Below are 16,633 nucleotides of genomic sequence, written 5' to 3'. Positions count from 1 at the left end.
AGCCGCATCCATGGCCTCCATCCGATAGATGCCAGGAACACCCCACCCCACCTGCTGCCTCTTGTGACAACCAGTTATGTCTCCAGACACTACCAAATGTTTCTGGGGGAACAAAACTACTCCTGGTTGAGAACAACTGCTCGAGAGGTAAAAAGAAGAAAATAAACTATTAACAGTTAAATGAGATATTTCAGATAACAGGAATGGCTCTGAAATAGCACAGCAGGCAAGGTAATTAATTTCTTAGCATGACTTACTTCAAAGCTCACTTCCTACCCAACAAACGTGACAGGTGAAGAAACTGATGGAGAACTTATACTGAAACACTGCTCTTGACAAGGGACTCCCAGCAATGGGAGGCATGACTCAGTTTTCCGGACCACAGCACTCAGCTGCAAGCTCTGTCTTACTGGCAAAGATGGAGGACAGCACACAGAAAGGCTGGCAGGGGGCAGCCACAGCCACAGCGCCAGCGTCCACCTGGCAGCAAGTTCGGTGAGCTTTGGCAGACACTCGCCGAAGAGGGCATGCCCATGAAAGACAACCTCTTATCAGATGATAGCCTGATCCCCTAAGCCTGGCAAAAAAACCAGGATTCAAAGGAAGAATGAGAAGAATGGTCAACTTATTAAGCCTGGTGCTGAAAGTCATCAGGAGACACGAGCCTGGTGTCTATGAGGTGTGCACAAGATTTAGAATCAGGAGGCTTGGGTTTATGTCCCAACTCTGCTGGTGAACTCAGTTTCTACCTCTGGGCAATGGGAATTATAAGAATCAATTTCATTCAGCTTTGTTTGTCTTTTATATGAATGAGGATTGAACCTAAAACCTACCCCACAAGTGCAGATGATAATGATCACCAATAATCCACTCTATTTATACTAAGTCTGTGCTCAGCGTCTGACACGCACGATCACCTTTATCCTAGTGCAATGAATACTATTATTAAATAATTTGTAAGCTGTTAACTGCTATTATCATATGTTCATTTTAAGCTGGGTAAATTGTTATTTTTCTCAGGAAAAAAGTTCCTCTGGATTAATAAGAGGTCAAACTGTCATACTCAAACCAAAAATCAATCCACCAGTTAAACCCGAGCAATCCAATAGCTAGGGATTAATTCCGTTTTAACTTCTCAGTGATAAATCAACTGGTTAACTAAAAAAACCTGTTTTCAGCTGCCCATGTGCCCAAACCTGGGGACTCTTGCAAACTCTTACTCCTTATCTGACTGCGACCAGATCTCGGCTTGTGCAAGTCACTGGTTCTCACCAACAGGATGAGGATATGAATGTGTGCCTCCTGCTTCATCTGCGTGCTCTGAGATAGACTCCATCCACTGCAGTTCTCACAGCCCACCTGAAGTTTGCCCTTCATTTCACACTGAAGAGGTGAGACCCCAAGAGGTTGAGAATAACTTGTCTGAGGTTCCTAGCTACTAAGGGCAGAGCCAAGTCCAACAAGGAGTTCACCAAATGACCAGGGGGAAAAGCAGCCCACAGGTCTTCATGGCAGCAGCTGCAGTGAGAAGCAGGGCCCTCTATAAATACTCTGCACTTTTCCAGTTAGAACCTTAGACTAGGCACTGACGAGACACTGTCATACGCTTATTTTCAGAAACACAGGCAGGATATTTCTGCTATTCTTTCCCAGAAACATCATCTTTACTTAAAACCCGCTGTTAGGCTGTATTTTTAGATGTCATGGTACAGTATCAATGAGTCAAAAAAAGGGGCGGGGAGTACAGATACTGTAAACAGGAAAAGTCACAAAGTGTAACCGAGAGAAGCCCTGAGCGCCCTTGGGCTGCGGGGGATGTCCTTCTTGTGTGCCGTTCAGGTTGACCGAAACCAAAGTGCTCCAGGTGCCTTGTACAAAATGGAAGTTTTGGCTTTGGTGATTATGCAAGCAGCAGACACCCTGTGGTCGGGAAACTTTCTGTTTTGCCAACTGTCAGTTTTCTCTTTTTCCGTGAAAAACAGCCTGTAAAAAGGAGCAAAAGTACTGCGATTTTCAAAAACTTAGATGTAAAGACAAGCACAGCTAGAGAGAGGGCTTTTAAAAATACAATGCAGTACTTGTAAGTTACAGATATTCTAGGTACTATTTATTCACTTGGAATTCTGGGCTGAATATAAGCCATCCACAGAGCAAACAAATCAAATATCTTGCCCTGGAAACCTAAAAATGAACACAATTTAATTAAAAAACCTAAACCAACTTCATACTACTATTCTAGCACACACATTGTCAGAGTCTTTGTATTTCGATTTTCATCAACCCTGTTCGGATGTCTCTGACTTACGCTTGTCAAAGTCTCTTTGTTCTTTGTGGTCCACACACAAAGTGGAGGCTGAAATGAGTCCTTCAGGACTTTATAATTAATACAAACAGATTGTATCAGGTCCAGAGCCCTAGCTTGGTTAGTGGCACTATCATACTTGGGGAGGTGATTTAGAAAAAACATTACCAAACTGTGAAAACAGAAAAATAAATCTCACTTTGGACAATATAAAAAAAATTCTTGATCATAATGTCCAGGACTCACTTTCCCATCACAGAAAAAAACATTCCCTCTCAGCCTACACACTTCTAATATTTAATGAAAAAAAATTTTGTCACCCAAAGCACGCTTTATTTTCTAATGAGAATGTCTTTTTTTTTTTTTTTAGGCTAACACATTATTCAAGGATTAAAACATAACTGAAGGGTCAGAGGTCAGGGAGACCAAAGAAATATTAAAAAGGAGAGCCAGAAAAGACTCCTGGGAGAGCACTAGAGAACACAACGAGGGACAAAGAACTCTTCGAGAGAGAATGGCGGCGTGGGGCTGCCCGTGGCAGCCACAACAGCCACTGCCCCATTTTCAAGCTGGTTGTTAAGCACAACCAATTTTAAATATTAAAGTATGTGAACTTACAATGAAACAAGTTGCATAACAAGCAAAGGTGATAAATGCTCCAAACTCATCACTTTCCAGTAATTTTATGACATCTCACCGTTAGCTTTGCTCTTGAAGTGATTTATGTTTATTGAATCTGTATAGTAGCCATAGTGTACTCACCTCCTCCCAGCTCAGTGATGTTAACTAGTAACATGAAATCAGCCACTGTGAGAATATTTATACCACAGAAATCGGCAAATGCTACAAATTGGTGCCCTTTTCCCTGAGAACTGATTGTTCAACACTGAGCAGCACCCCCGCTGGAGAAGTTCAATAGGAGAAGAAGGTCTTGGGGAAAGTGCATGCTTAGAAAGTGCAATGTCAAGATGTTGAGGTCATTGAGAAACCACGTGGCAAAGACAAAAGAAGAGAGGCTGTGAATTCAGACAGACTGTGTTCGAAGTCCAGCACTTAACTTTCCTAGGGTTTATTTTGTACATCTCTAAGATGGGACTAATAATATCTCCCAACAGAATGGCCGTTCTCATCATGCGTGGCATAGAGCTGGGCAAACAGAAGCTGGCATATAAAAGGTGACTGTTACACAGTTTGCCCTTGAACAGTGCCAGGGGTTGGGGCGCCAACTTTCTGTGTAGTCAAAGATTCATGTATAACTACATAATTTATTACTATACTTTAAAGAAGAAGCCCTTAGTGGGCAAGCTCCTCACGGAGGCTCTCCTGACTTGGGGCTGCCCCTCACGCTCAGTCTCGCGTGCCTCTCCTGTTCTTCTGCCACCAGAATGCAAGTTTCATTGACTGCTGCTTTCCTGCCTCCTAAGAAAGTGCCTAGCCCATCATGGGGCTGAAATATGTGTGGAATGAATGACTCTACTCCTCCACTTACAAGTTTTCTACCCATTTTTACTGTTAGAATCTCACTGGAAACTGAGTCACTTCTTGGCCTCTTAATTATCAAATTCCAACCAGCTGTGTGGCTACTGTCTTTCTGGAATCTATCAAACCATTGGAATGCTTTTCACTGCTCAGGGAGTCCACTGCGACCTTGAAGCATCTGGGAAAGCTGTTTCCAGCTTTTTGATTGACAAGCAGAATTGAGCACTGAGTAGCTAAGCCCTGTAGGCAAGTTTCTCCCCACTTCCGTTCCTGTTCTGTTCTCATCTCAGTTCCATCCCGTCTCCATCAGGAGGGATGAGTCTTGTGAGAGAAAACCTCACCCTACACTTGCAGCTGTATCCAGGGAACCAAATATTTACCCCGTGGCCTGCCTCAGAGCTGTTCCTTGGACTTGCTATTCTGCAGTGGCATTCTAAAGAGCTGTGATGGGCTGGGTCACTCAAACAAGCACAGGCACTTCTGGTGACAGTGGCTTGGACGATACATCTTTTAGTCAGGGGGATGATGTGGGGGGGGGGGCTGCCCACTCAACCACTTGGTCAGGGCAGGGCTGGGAGCAGCCCCTCGGAAGTCAGATGGGTAGAATATCTGATGCCAACTCTGCCTCTAACTGGCTGGAGACTTCAGGCAAGCTGCTTACCCTCTCTGGGAATAATTTTGCCCAATGCATTGTAAGCTTTCCATAGGGAGCAGCTATTATTTAAGAAGTGTGAGGGTCAAAAGCATAAGCTCTGGAGTCAGACAGACTTGGGTTTCAACCACAGTTCTTCTCTTTAGTACCTATGTGGCCTTGTGCAGTGTACCTCACTTTTCTTGAGCCTTGCTTCCCTCATCTGAAAATGGGGATAGTAATAGAGCCCCCTCCCAGGGCTGGGAGGGTCACATCAGAGTGCAATTTTAAGTAACATTATTATACTTTCCAATAATAAAAACCAAGCAATTGCTAGAGGCTCCTATAGGGTGGATGTTCTCAAAGGTCACATTCAGGTACTGAGTGGTGGTAAGCAGGTTCCACTCTGCCCCTGAACTCTGTAGAAGAGAATAGCAAATAGCTCTGATCATGAACAAACACACTTAGTGTGAATGTTCTAATTAGCAATAATATCACCTAGCTTGTCTGCAGTGCTTTAAACTTTCCAAGCGCCTTCACCTCTATTTCTTCTTTCAAATTTTATAAGTTTTAATGTACCAGAAGTGTCATATTCCCATTTTAGAGATGAGGCCACTGAGACCCAAAGAAACAATGTGACTTCTCTGTGGTCACACAGCTGGATAGATCCAAGACTCCAGATGTGGAGTTCCTGCTTCCTACTGCCCCAAAGCTCTGGATCCTAACAAAAGTATTCACCAAAAAGGAAAGTTAAAAAAAGCCACCTGTAAAATATAAGCCAGCTCTGCACACAACGCTTCACCTTGTGCTCTTCCTGGTGGGAAGGCCCCATGACTCCGGAATTGTGAAGAGAGACGGCTCTCCTCGCCCAGGGTGCTTGGGCAGTCTGCAGTCTCTATCAGAACAGCCGAACTGCCTCGGAGGCCCCTCCGCCAGGCCCCCAGAGCCTCATATTGCACTGAGGTCAATGAAAAAAAAGAACACTTTAAAGAAATTGGAGAATTTTATAACAGCCCTGGAAATAAAAGTCCTTGTTTTCTTGCCTTGGGAGCAATTATTTTTAACTACTGTCACCTTTTTAGAGTCCTCAGGGATTTAATGCACTGAAATAGGGAAGAGTTTTATCAAAGAGAAGTGAGTTATTTAAACAAGAAATGTGGCTCCCGTGGTGCCAGCAAGGACTAAGGGGGGGGGGAGCTGTGGACCCACAAGAGTCACACAAACCCTGTCACCCCAGATTCCCACAAATCTTGTGCCTAAAATTTGAAACACTTGTAGAATTCTTCCCTTCCTTCCATTAGAATGCCTGTTTGTGTTACAGCCAATGGCAGCTCTGCTTAGTTCTCACCGAAATTCACCCGCGTCTCCATCCTCTGCAAACACGGTAGTAACATTAATGAACATTGCATTGAAAACAAGCAGGACTATTTTTTTTCTATAACTGGATATTATTCTATTTTATAATTTCTTCTTTCTGATTATATAATACCCCATTTCTAGAAAATTATGAACATTGTCTATTTTACTGGCTTCATTTATTGTTTTGTTTTATTTGCTTTCCAATAAATAAATATTTTTTGAGCACCTACACTGTGTCAGGCTCTTGGAGATAAAATAGTGACTGCATGTTTTTGTTTGGTGATAGGGAAATTAGATAACTGAATCTTATGCTACAATAGAAGTGACCAGAAAAATTATTATTATTATTATTTTTGTACATAGATCATGCGATATGTCACTTTAAGTGACCTTCCCACTTTCCCAATCAGGATGGGGCAGAAGCAAGGCTAAGGGATCAGTCTTTTACATTGATTTCCATCAGAACTCTCTGTGATGACAAAAATGTTCTAGAGTGTGTTGGCTGATGAGTATGGCTGACACTCAAGATAATGGAGCTATGACCATGTATGTCAGCTTCAAGGACAGTTTCAAAGGAAGAGAGAAAAACTAGGCTGGCCATCATTTACAGTGGCCAAAACAAGGAAACAGCCAAAGTGTCCCTCGATAGATGATTGGATAAAGAAAATATGGTACATATATACAATGGAATACTACTCAGCCATTAAGAAATGATGACATAGGGATACTTATGACAACATGAATGGACTTTGAGAACATTATACTGAGTGAAATAAGTAAATCAAAAAAAGCTAAAAACTGTGTGATTTCACACATGGGGGATACAAAGCTGAGACTCATGGATACAGGTAAGAGTGCAGTGGTGACCAGCGGGAGGGAGATGTAGCGGAGGAGGGGTTGGGGAAGGGTGGAAAGAGGGACAAATATAAGGTGATGGAAAATAATTTGGCATTAGGTGATGGATATACAGGATAATTGACTAATCAAATGATGGAGTGATGTTTGCCTGAAATCCATGTATACATATTGATCAATGTCACCCTGTTAAAATTAATTTTTTAAAAAAGAAAAAGAAGCTAGGCTGGCTTCACAGCCTCTTTGGTTAGTGGATCTGTGGTCTTGGGCATTTGATTAAGCTTTTCAAGCCTCAGTCTTCTTTGTAAAATGTGGGGGGGATAATATTATCCATATTCCTTCTCACAGATCTCCTTACTTGAAGCCACGGAGGCTTTCTTCCCTCCTTCTTTCCTAGTTGTGACAATCATGGGGGAAAATAAAGTGGTGGGAATGGGATTAACAATTTGAAAAATATTTTAGAAAAATTTCGCTTCTTCCTCCTGCCTGTTAGATGACTCGGGTTGACAAAGTGATCAGTAGGGCGCGGTAAATTGTGACAGCACCATTCCTACTAGGTACCCTCGCTAAATGACCCTAGTTTCATTAGTGGTTAAGCAGGTGGTTGGAAATCTCAACTTGACCACTTTATCAAACGTGTGATTACCCTCAATTCCGGTATTCACAATCATTGCCAAGCTCTACTGTATGTCAGACTTTATAATAGGCTCTGGCCAATATAATAGACTATAGCCAAAGTGCTCCTCTCTTACACAATTGCTAGTAAAGGTAACAGTCACAGACAAGCAAACCAACAAATACACAAGATGACTTTAGATCATGCTAAGCACAAGCAGTCCTAGAACTACAATGGTTTGAATACAATAGTAAATTGACCCAAAATAATCAAGCCAGATCACTCAGTGTTTTCATATCACAGGGACGGGAGGTCCCTGAGAGCATCTTCTTGACCAGTTAGTGTTAGAGATGACTGAATTCAATAGGAAGAATGCTCCCATCTCTTAGACAGCCCAAGCCCTGAACCTCCTGCTTCCCGTCCACTTCAACCTATCTTGCCCGCCCCCTCCCACTGGGGCTCCAGCTACACTGGGCCTATTCTGGTTCCTTCTCTGTACGCTCTACTTCCCACCTCAAAGCAACTTATCAAAACTGATGAATAGTCACTTTCTCTTGGAAGCCATGTGTAGCAGTTGTGAATCAAGACTCTGGAGTCAGATTGCCCAGCTTTCAAATCCTGGTTTTGATATTTTGTTAGCAGGACTGTGGGCAAATGACTGCATTTCTTTGCTTCTCAGTCTTCCCACCTGCATAATGTAAATGATACTGGAGCATTGCTATGAGGTTTAAATGAGTTGATGCACTGCTGAGTGCCTACAATAGCTCTGGGCTCCATAACTGTTATTCTGAGTGTTATATGTTATTTTAGCTCTCTATACGTCTCTTTTGTAGTAAATTTCAAAATTGTAATTAAATAATGATGTACTTTTTATGTAACATCTGCCTCCAGGGACCATATCTGTCCTTGTAACCACTGTACCCCACTGTACCTGAGCTTATAGCATGCACCTTGCAAAAACACCTGCTCAATAAACATCTATTGGCTCTAGTTGGTGGCTTAGTGGATAAAGTGTTGGCCCGGCATATGGGTGTTCTGGGTTCAATTCCCAGTCAGGGCACAAAAAGGAAATGACCACTTGCTTCTTTTCCCTTCCCTCTCCCTCTTTTCTTCCTCCTCCCCCACCCCCCTGCAGCCAGTGGCTCGATTGATTCAAGTGTTGGCCCAGGCATTGAAGATAGCTTGGTTAGTCTGAGCATGCCAGACTCAGGTGCTAAAAATAGCTCAGTTGATTTGAGCATTGGCCATAGACAGGGGTTGCTGGGTAGATCCCAATTGGGGCGCATGCAAGAGTCTGTCTCACTATCTCCCCTCCTCTCACTTAAAAATAAATAAATAAAATAAACATATATTAAATGAAAAAAGGAGTGCATATTCATTTTATAAAAATTGAGAAGGGAACATAGTTTTTCATACAAAATATTTCAAAGTAGTGCTAGTTGATAAGTAGTGTCTTTTCAAGAGAAGGCAAAAAGGATAACGCAAAGATTTGTGGTGCATTTGACCTCAGGACTTACAAAGGGGGATGCTTGCCCCCTTATGTGGGCACTTGGGGCTGTGCATGGTTGCCAGGAACAACCTCCCACTGTTTCAACTCAATATATAATGGTTACTGTAAAATCTCTGCAGAGTTTTGGATGAATCCCTACAGTCAGATGGCTGTTCTAATGGTGAACAGAGTAATTACTTTTAGGTCCTGCTGTAGTGACATTATTCTCAACTCAACACAAGGCCAAGTACCAAGAGAAAACCTGCCTCCTCCATACCCTGGTTGCTACTAAAAGTATGATTCCTGTTTCCAGAGGAGCAGTATAAATGGTTACAGAGGACTTGCTCTTAGAGCCTCAATATCTTCTATGGAGCTCATGTCACAGTTTAGAAATAAGGTTAGGCGCTAAAGTTTCATAAAAACTCATTTCTTGCATATCACACACGCAGGCCAACTAGTTTCTCACCAGTTCTCTGAAAGACAAGCAGTTTATTCTAGTTCTGCAGCTGGAATACACAAACCTCACACAGGTCTATTAATGAGGTGAACAGGGTTTGCAAACCCTCCCTCCCCCTCAGGTACAGGTAAAACATGTTAGTGAGAATCTTTATAGGAAGACTTCCCATAACTTCCATAACTTTGTGTGTGTGTGTGTGTGTGTGTGTGTGTGCGTGAGAGAGAGAGAGAGAGAGAGAGAGACAGAGACAGAGAGAGACAGAGAGGGACAGACAAGAAGGGAGAGAGATGAGAAGAATCAATCCTTTGTTGCAGCACCTTAGTTGTTCATTGATTACTTTCTCATATGTGCCTTGACAGGGGGGCTACAGCAGAACCAATGACCCCTTGCTCAAGCCAGCGACCTTGGGTTCAAACCTACAACCTTGGGCTTCAAGCCAGTGACCATGGGGTCATATTTATGATCCCATTATCAATCCAGTGACCTTGCACTCAAGCTGGTGAGCCCATGCTCAAGCTGGCAACTTTGGGATTTCAAACCTCGGTCCTCTGCGTCCCAGGCCAATGCTTTATCGACTGCACTACTGCCTGGTCAGGCTTCCCATCACTTTTATCAGATATGTCCTTAAAATGGTTTAGAACTAGTTCCTTAAAAAAAGATGAACACTTGACCTCAAGCCCATGATAATATACCACAATCACTTATTTGCGAACTTGTGCCCAGTGAAATCCAGACAAATGTCTGTAGAATCAAGTAGTCTTGTGTGTCCAAAATGACAGAAGGATGATGGATTTTCTGACAATGGCAAGGTGTAGTGATTACCCCAAGTGGGGTATGAATACATGGTTCATATTTATGTTATCACAATCATGAAGAGCCCGGAAAAAATTACTCAGTCATTACTTTGTACACTCAATCCTTGGGTGGTGTCTACATAGTTTCATGACACCATTCATTGTCTTTATTTGCTGAACTGGAGGTAAATGTATAAGAATATTATAGAATAATATTAACATGTCTTCAGTGCCAGAGACTAGCTCTAATCCCCCCAATAATCTCATAAGGTAATTTCAATTATCCACATTAGAGGGCCATGGGAGGTCAGTCAGTTCATAAAGGCAAAGCGGTGTTTACATGCTAAACCTCAAACACCGATTCTCACCATTCCTTCTCTGTTTCCTTCAGACGGAGCCTTTCAAAAAAGACTCCTGAATGCTTTCGGGTGGCTCTCTTTTTTGCAGTTGACACTGTTCGATGTCTACCTAAATATATCTCTGTAGGTCTAACCCTTTGACTTCAAAATCATATTCACTAAATTCCACTACTTAACAGCATTTCATGTCAACAGCATTCACACTCCTCAAGCCTAAGTGGCAAATGAACTGAAAGTTAAACTCGCAAGAGCTCCAGTCACTGGAGAGTTCCGATATGCATTCCGCTACTGGCAGGGTTCCTAAGGGCAGTGGCTGTGTCTCATTTACCCTCGCAAGCCCAAGACTGGCACATTCAAAAGCACCTAGCAAATTCATGTTGACTTTCAAAAAGTGGAATCTAGAGAGCATTGTCAGATTTCAGTACAAGAGTGTATCCATTCCCCACAAGGTCCTGACTTCTTCCGGACAGCATGTCAGGGTCTGGTTCCAGTTAGCGGTTTCAGCCATTTCTCCACCTCTAGCTCTGCCACACTCAGTTCTTACCCACCACATCCTGCATGGCATTATCAGCACCTGGTCATGTAGTCCCAGCCCTGAATTCCTTTCTGTGAAAAAGAAAATATCCGTAGAAAGAAAGAAGAGAGAGATGGAAGGAGGGAGAGAATAAAGGAACAAAGAGAGGAAAAGACGGAGGTGACCAGAGACACAGCTGCAGTTTATCTGGGTGACAGGCCATAGCGACAAGTAATTAGAGTCAGAGCATGTTAAAGCTGAACAAGAGCCTCGGTCTTAGTCTAACCTATTCACCCACAAATGTGGATCCTGAGGCCTGGAAAGGAAAAATGAGCTTCCCAAGGCCATGGAGGGAGGCCTGGGGCCAGTTCTCTCTGCCGCGTGCACTTCCCAGCTAAGCATGGTGCTCCCAGGTAGAGGACAGTTTCTGGCTTAATCCCACTCATGACTTAAAACCTGAATATAAACACATCCATAGAGAGGGCGGTAGAAAGTAAAATCTTGAAAGAATAAGTACAAACTCTGCTGAATTGTTCATTTTAACTTATAAGGACAGAAAAAAAACCAAAAGAGAAAACAAATCAATAAAAAGTAAGAGAGGTGAACCTACTCTTATAGCCCTACCTACAAAGCTTTTGGCTTTCTTTTTAAAGCATCTGAAATAAACAGAGAATGTATCCAATATTTTTCTTTTCTTAGATTGTTTTTATTGGAATAATACAGTTTGCTTAACCTTGCCAGATTACATTAATCTGGCACTCAGTTATCTTTCTAGTTTATAAAAAGTCTTTCATTTGAATGTTTCTGTAGTTTTCCAACTTTAAGCAAGAAGAAGTCTTAGTTGGGGCTTCGATGCAGCTCCTTTCAGGGATTAGCGAAAGTCTCATTCTTGAATTAGGATCTGAGACAGGCCTCTGCTAAGAGCTCACTAATATCTTCAGGTTACTACCACATTTACAAAACAAGAAGAAAGCGTTTCAGTTCATCTTCCCTAGGACTACAGCTTGTTGACTAGCAGCAAAACTGTTGGCTCTTTCATGCACCTACCCTCTGATCACTGCTGTGGCTGGAAGCAGTGCGGAACCTCATTGGGAATGCAGCTCCCACGTTTCTAGTCCAAAACAGAAACACATGCATAGGCCCTAGCCGGTTGGCTCAGTGGTAGAGTGTCGGCCTGGCGTGCAGGAGTCCCGGGTTCGATTCCTGGCCAGTGCACACAGGAGAAGCGCCCATCTGCTTCTCCACCCCTCCCCCTCTCCTTCCTCTCTGTCTCTCTCTTCCCCTCCTGCAGCCAAGGCTCCATTGGAGCAAAGATGGCCCAGGTGCTGGGGATGGCTCTATGGCCTCTGCCCCAGGTGCTAGAATGGTTCTGGGTTGCAACAGAGCAACGCCCCAGGTGGGCAGAGCATCGCCCCCTGGTGGGCATGCTGGGTGGATCCCGGTCGGGCGCATGCAGGAGTCTGTCTGACTACCTCCCCATTTCCAGCTTCGGAAAAATACAAAATAAAAATAAAAATACAAAAAAACCCCAAAAAACACATGCATAAGAAATAACAGGTTGCACAAAACACAGTGAAGCCAGCCACCAGGCAAAGCAATCAGCGGGCTCTAGAAACAGCACAGTGGTGGAGAGCACCGGGTCAGGACTCAAGAGACACGAAGGTTGGATTGTTCCCTGCCCACAATGAGATAGAGATTTTAAGAAAATTCCTTCATTTCTTTGGATTTTAATCTCATCAGCAATAGAATCACGGGATTGGACAAGTTTCTTTTAGCTCAAATGTTCCACAGCATATGGTCAATATGTTTAACAGTTCAACTCAACCAGTGGTATTTCTCTACCACCTCCCCTCCCATACCACATTACCGAGCACTCTCTCCATCACCAGGCACAGGAACTTCTACTCACCTGCACAGTGGTACCCCCTTATCTGCAGTTTCTGGAACATCTGTCACCCATGGTCCAAAATACTCTATGAAGAGTTCTAGGTTTAAACAATTCATTGTTTTAAATTGCACACTGTTCTGCATAGTGTGATGAAATCTCGTGCTGTCTCCCTCCATCTGCCTGGGACATGAATCACCCTTCTCCAGCATCTCAATCCCAGATGTACTCCCGCCTGTTAGTCATTTAGTAGCTGTCTCAGTTATCAGATGGATTTGAGGTATCTCAGTGCTAGTGTTTAAGCCAGCCTTATTTACTGAATAATGCCACGTTTACATGTTTTATTAGAGTATAATTGTGATCATTGTTTTATCTTATTATTAGTTATTGTTGTTAATCTCTACTATATCTGACTTGTAAATTAAACTTTATCAAAGGAACACATGTATAGGAAAACGTATCCATATAGGGATACGTTCTACCTGCAGTTCTAGGTACCCACTGGTGTCTGGGAGCCTATCCGCTGCGGGTGAGAGGCAGTTCCTGCGTCCTCCAGTGAAGAACCAAATAAGTGGTGCACTGAACACACAACTCACTTGGGAGTGGGATTTGGCATGCCTGAGAATACCTTATTTTATCTATTTTCTGCTTCAAGGTATTTATTAAAGGTGGCAGCAGCAAATAGTCAGACATCTTTGCCCTCTACTCAGTAACCAGATTCCTTTACTGAGAAATTCAGAGGATAAAATGCCTAAGGATAACTGTTATCACCTTTCCTGACATTTCCCCTTCCCTTAGCACTAAACGTTTTAAGTTGCATGTGTTACTCCTTTGGCAGATGTTAATTTGAGACGCTATACCGAGGTCTAGTTATCTCCAAGGCAGAGGAGTCTAAGTGGTTACACTCAAAGCAGCATTAACCTGATATAAATAAGTCACTAGGTGTCAATCAGACCTATCAACACAGAAGATTATGATCATAGGGAAGGGGTGATGTGATAGAGCCTGGAACTATTTTAAATCCCCTGCTAAGAGGTATAGCTTCTGATTCCTGAAAGGGTTTCTGTACAAATGGTCTTACTCCTAGGAGCTTCTACGGCCCGAGTCTTAAGAATAGGACCATCTAATAATGCTGTGCTGAGAATCCAGGTCCTGGTGCAGCATTTTGGATCATTTATATTCCTTTCCGTGTCTTCAAATCAGCCAGTACCTTTAGACAGGCCTGATTTAGAGACAACTGATTCAACTCCAAGGCCACACTGCTGTGTTGTGGGTTTTTTTTTACGGCGAGGGGCACTCTCCCAGTCACTATTGTAATATTTCCATGACGTTTCTCTTCTCTCCCAACCCTACCCACTTCCTCCACAGATTTCCTTTTGTACCCAAGAGCTTTGCAGTCTCCTTGTTGAGATAATTTCCTCTGTATTTTACCCAGATTTTCCTCCCCTCCTCCATCTCCAGCCTCTATGTACCAGGGAACCAGAAATGGACAGAGAGCTGGACCTGATGAGTTTACCATAACCACATTACAAGGGAGGAAAAGGAAAAGAGCTTCCCTTTAATTAGGATGTAGGACTTCCTCCGACAAATCATAAAAGTGTTATTAATTAATTGACAGCCATCCCCCCAAATGGTGTTTCTGAGATTTCTACCTTGAGCTGCTGAATAAGATCGCAACCTTCACCGTGAACTAGAATGGGGGATAGAACTCAATTTTCCTGCTTCTTTCTTGAGGCAAAATAGGGATGGACATTAAGAGGTCTTTACAGAAAAGTTACTAATGAAGTCTAGGTCCCCACAGGATCTCTGCTGCTCAGAGCTTGGGACAGCGAAGGCCCTGAGCACCCTGTGAGCTCATTAACAACGCGGGTCTCAACACATTTCGCAGGGTTTACTACAGCATTCCGGCCCTCTCACTCCCCTTTCCACACAGATAAACAGTGCTAGTCTTTAACATTTTTTAAAGCTAAGAAGAACAAAAGGAAAGATAAAGGATAGCAGTGAGGTGAAGGGTGCAGTGAGGGAGAATTATAAACTTCAACAATGATTACCAAAGTGAAACAAGAAATCAGCCTTCAGGACGTTAAGGGAGCAGAGACAAGCCTGAAAAACAATGGCAGGAGAACTTTCCGAGCAGGGGAGCTGAGGACTATCTCCATCTCCGTCTTACCAACTGAAGTGTAGTCAGTTCTTGTTTGCAAAGAGTGCGTCTTTGAAAAAGCGAAAATACACATATTTTTTGGTAGTATCCTTCTCTGAAAGTCGGGATCTGGACTATTAGTTCTTAGTTCACTTCAGTAGAATATTGAAGTCTGCCCAAGATTTTGTTAAAAAATGCCAAGGAGAGCAGCATTATACTGTCTGCACTCAGAAGATAGTAAGAGAAATTGTTCTTACCTCCAAACCATGACCGCGGCTCATGTACAGGACTGGAGAGAGCGTGCAGGACAAAGGACACATGTATTGAGCACTTTGTGTGTGTGTGTTCTCCAAATACAAGCTGGTGGAAATAGGGACCTAAAAACCACCGCCGCCTTCCGCTACCATATAATCACAAGGAAATGACCTTACCATTTGTTGCTTTGATTAGAAACAAAAGCCTTTCAACATGAGTCAGGAGAGCAATGGGGGGAAAACCCAACAACAACCAAACACTCTGCCAGTGCTCTGGCCACCTAAAGGCTCTTTCATTGTATGTTTGAAACACATGATGAAAGGTTTTCTTTTTTCTAAACTCCATTGATAATACTTGATCTGGGTTATATCATTAATCAGCGGTAGGCTATGCCATCTAAGAATCCAAACTGCAGTTTTGGCTCTTTAGTCTCCATATATGCTGAATGAGGTAGGGGAGTTGATAGCATTCCTTAAGCTCCACTCTGCTACGCACAGCCATTACAGGTCAACAGAATTCCGTGGGACAACCTTTGTGACGTGTGGATTTCAGCGAGGCTGCCACAAACAAACATCTTGGCAGCATGACCGTGGTCTCATAAAAGGATTCATTTTGTCATTTGCATTTAACAGAATCATTACTCTTGAAATTACTCAATGAATAGGGGATAAATAAAAATGCATTATACTTTAAGGTGGAGCAGAAATAAAAGTACATGCAATCCTAGAAAAACAGTAAATCCACTTGTTTTTAGAATGCTTCAGTAAGAGCTTGTGACAAGGTACCACATTTCTCTCATTGTAAAAAAAACCCCAAAAAGCTGTCTAGGATTTTGCAAGTGTGTGTTATGGCTGGAAACAGTTCTAGTCAGACAAACATGGCATTTGCATTTTGTAGCTATCTGTCCTTGGGAAAGTTACTTGATTGCTCAGAATTCATTTCCTCCCTAGAAAAATGGGGGTAAAAATCCGTATCTCATGAGAAGTACTGCAGGAATTAAATGAGATAATACATGCAAAATAGTTTGCTTGGCATACAGACATATACCACATGTATTTAAACAAAAGGTAGGGTGCCCTCCCTCAGATGCAACCCCCAAAAACATTATCTCTCAGAAACAGCTTTATCTTTGAGGAAGTAGCTTTATCTTCAAGTCCTTTTAAAACTCTGACTTCCTTGAACTAGGGAGTACTGTCTGGAGAAGACACAGCAGCCTGCTCCAACCTGAATGAGGGCCAAGTGTGGGTGCTTATACAGGTCATGTGATAAATCCAGTAGAAAGGAGGCAAAAAACCCCATTAATACAGATTTAATAACTATTGTGGGAGCTGGATGTGAGAATAAACAAGGTACTTAAACACTATTTTATTTTATTTGTATTTTTCTGAGAAGCAGGGAGGCAGACAGACTCCCACATGCGCCCGGCCGGGATCCACCCGGCATGCCCAAAAGGGGGCGATGCTCTGCCCATCTGGGGCGTTGCTCTGTTGCAACCAGA

At 42.9% G+C, this 16,633-nt stretch overlaps 1 protein-coding gene across 7 annotated transcripts in view; it reads right to left on the bottom strand.

Annotated features, from left to right (window-relative positions):
- FRMD4B (FERM domain containing 4B) overlaps nucleotides 1-16,633 on the bottom strand; it is a 351,637-nt gene that overhangs the window by 140,398 nt on the left and 194,606 nt on the right. The window contains exon 1 of one of the 7 annotated variants that reach the window (XM_066244553.1): nucleotides 15,138-15,198. The exons of the other annotated variants lie outside the window; for them this stretch is intronic. Within the exon in view, the coding sequence (XP_066100650.1) occupies nucleotides 15,138-15,161 (24 nt within the window). The 5' untranslated portion in view covers nucleotides 15,162-15,198. Of the gene's footprint in view, nucleotides 1-15,137; nucleotides 15,199-16,633 lie in introns of those variants that run through there. 7 annotated transcript variants of the gene reach the window in all.

Source organism: Saccopteryx bilineata, chromosome 10, assembly GCF_036850765.1.
Source record: "Saccopteryx bilineata isolate mSacBil1 chromosome 10, mSacBil1_pri_phased_curated, whole genome shotgun sequence".
Lineage (NCBI taxonomy): Eukaryota > Metazoa > Chordata > Mammalia > Chiroptera > Emballonuridae > Saccopteryx > Saccopteryx bilineata.
The sequence above is the reverse complement of the archived record's forward strand: the minus strand, read 5'-3'. Positions and strand labels throughout refer to the sequence as shown.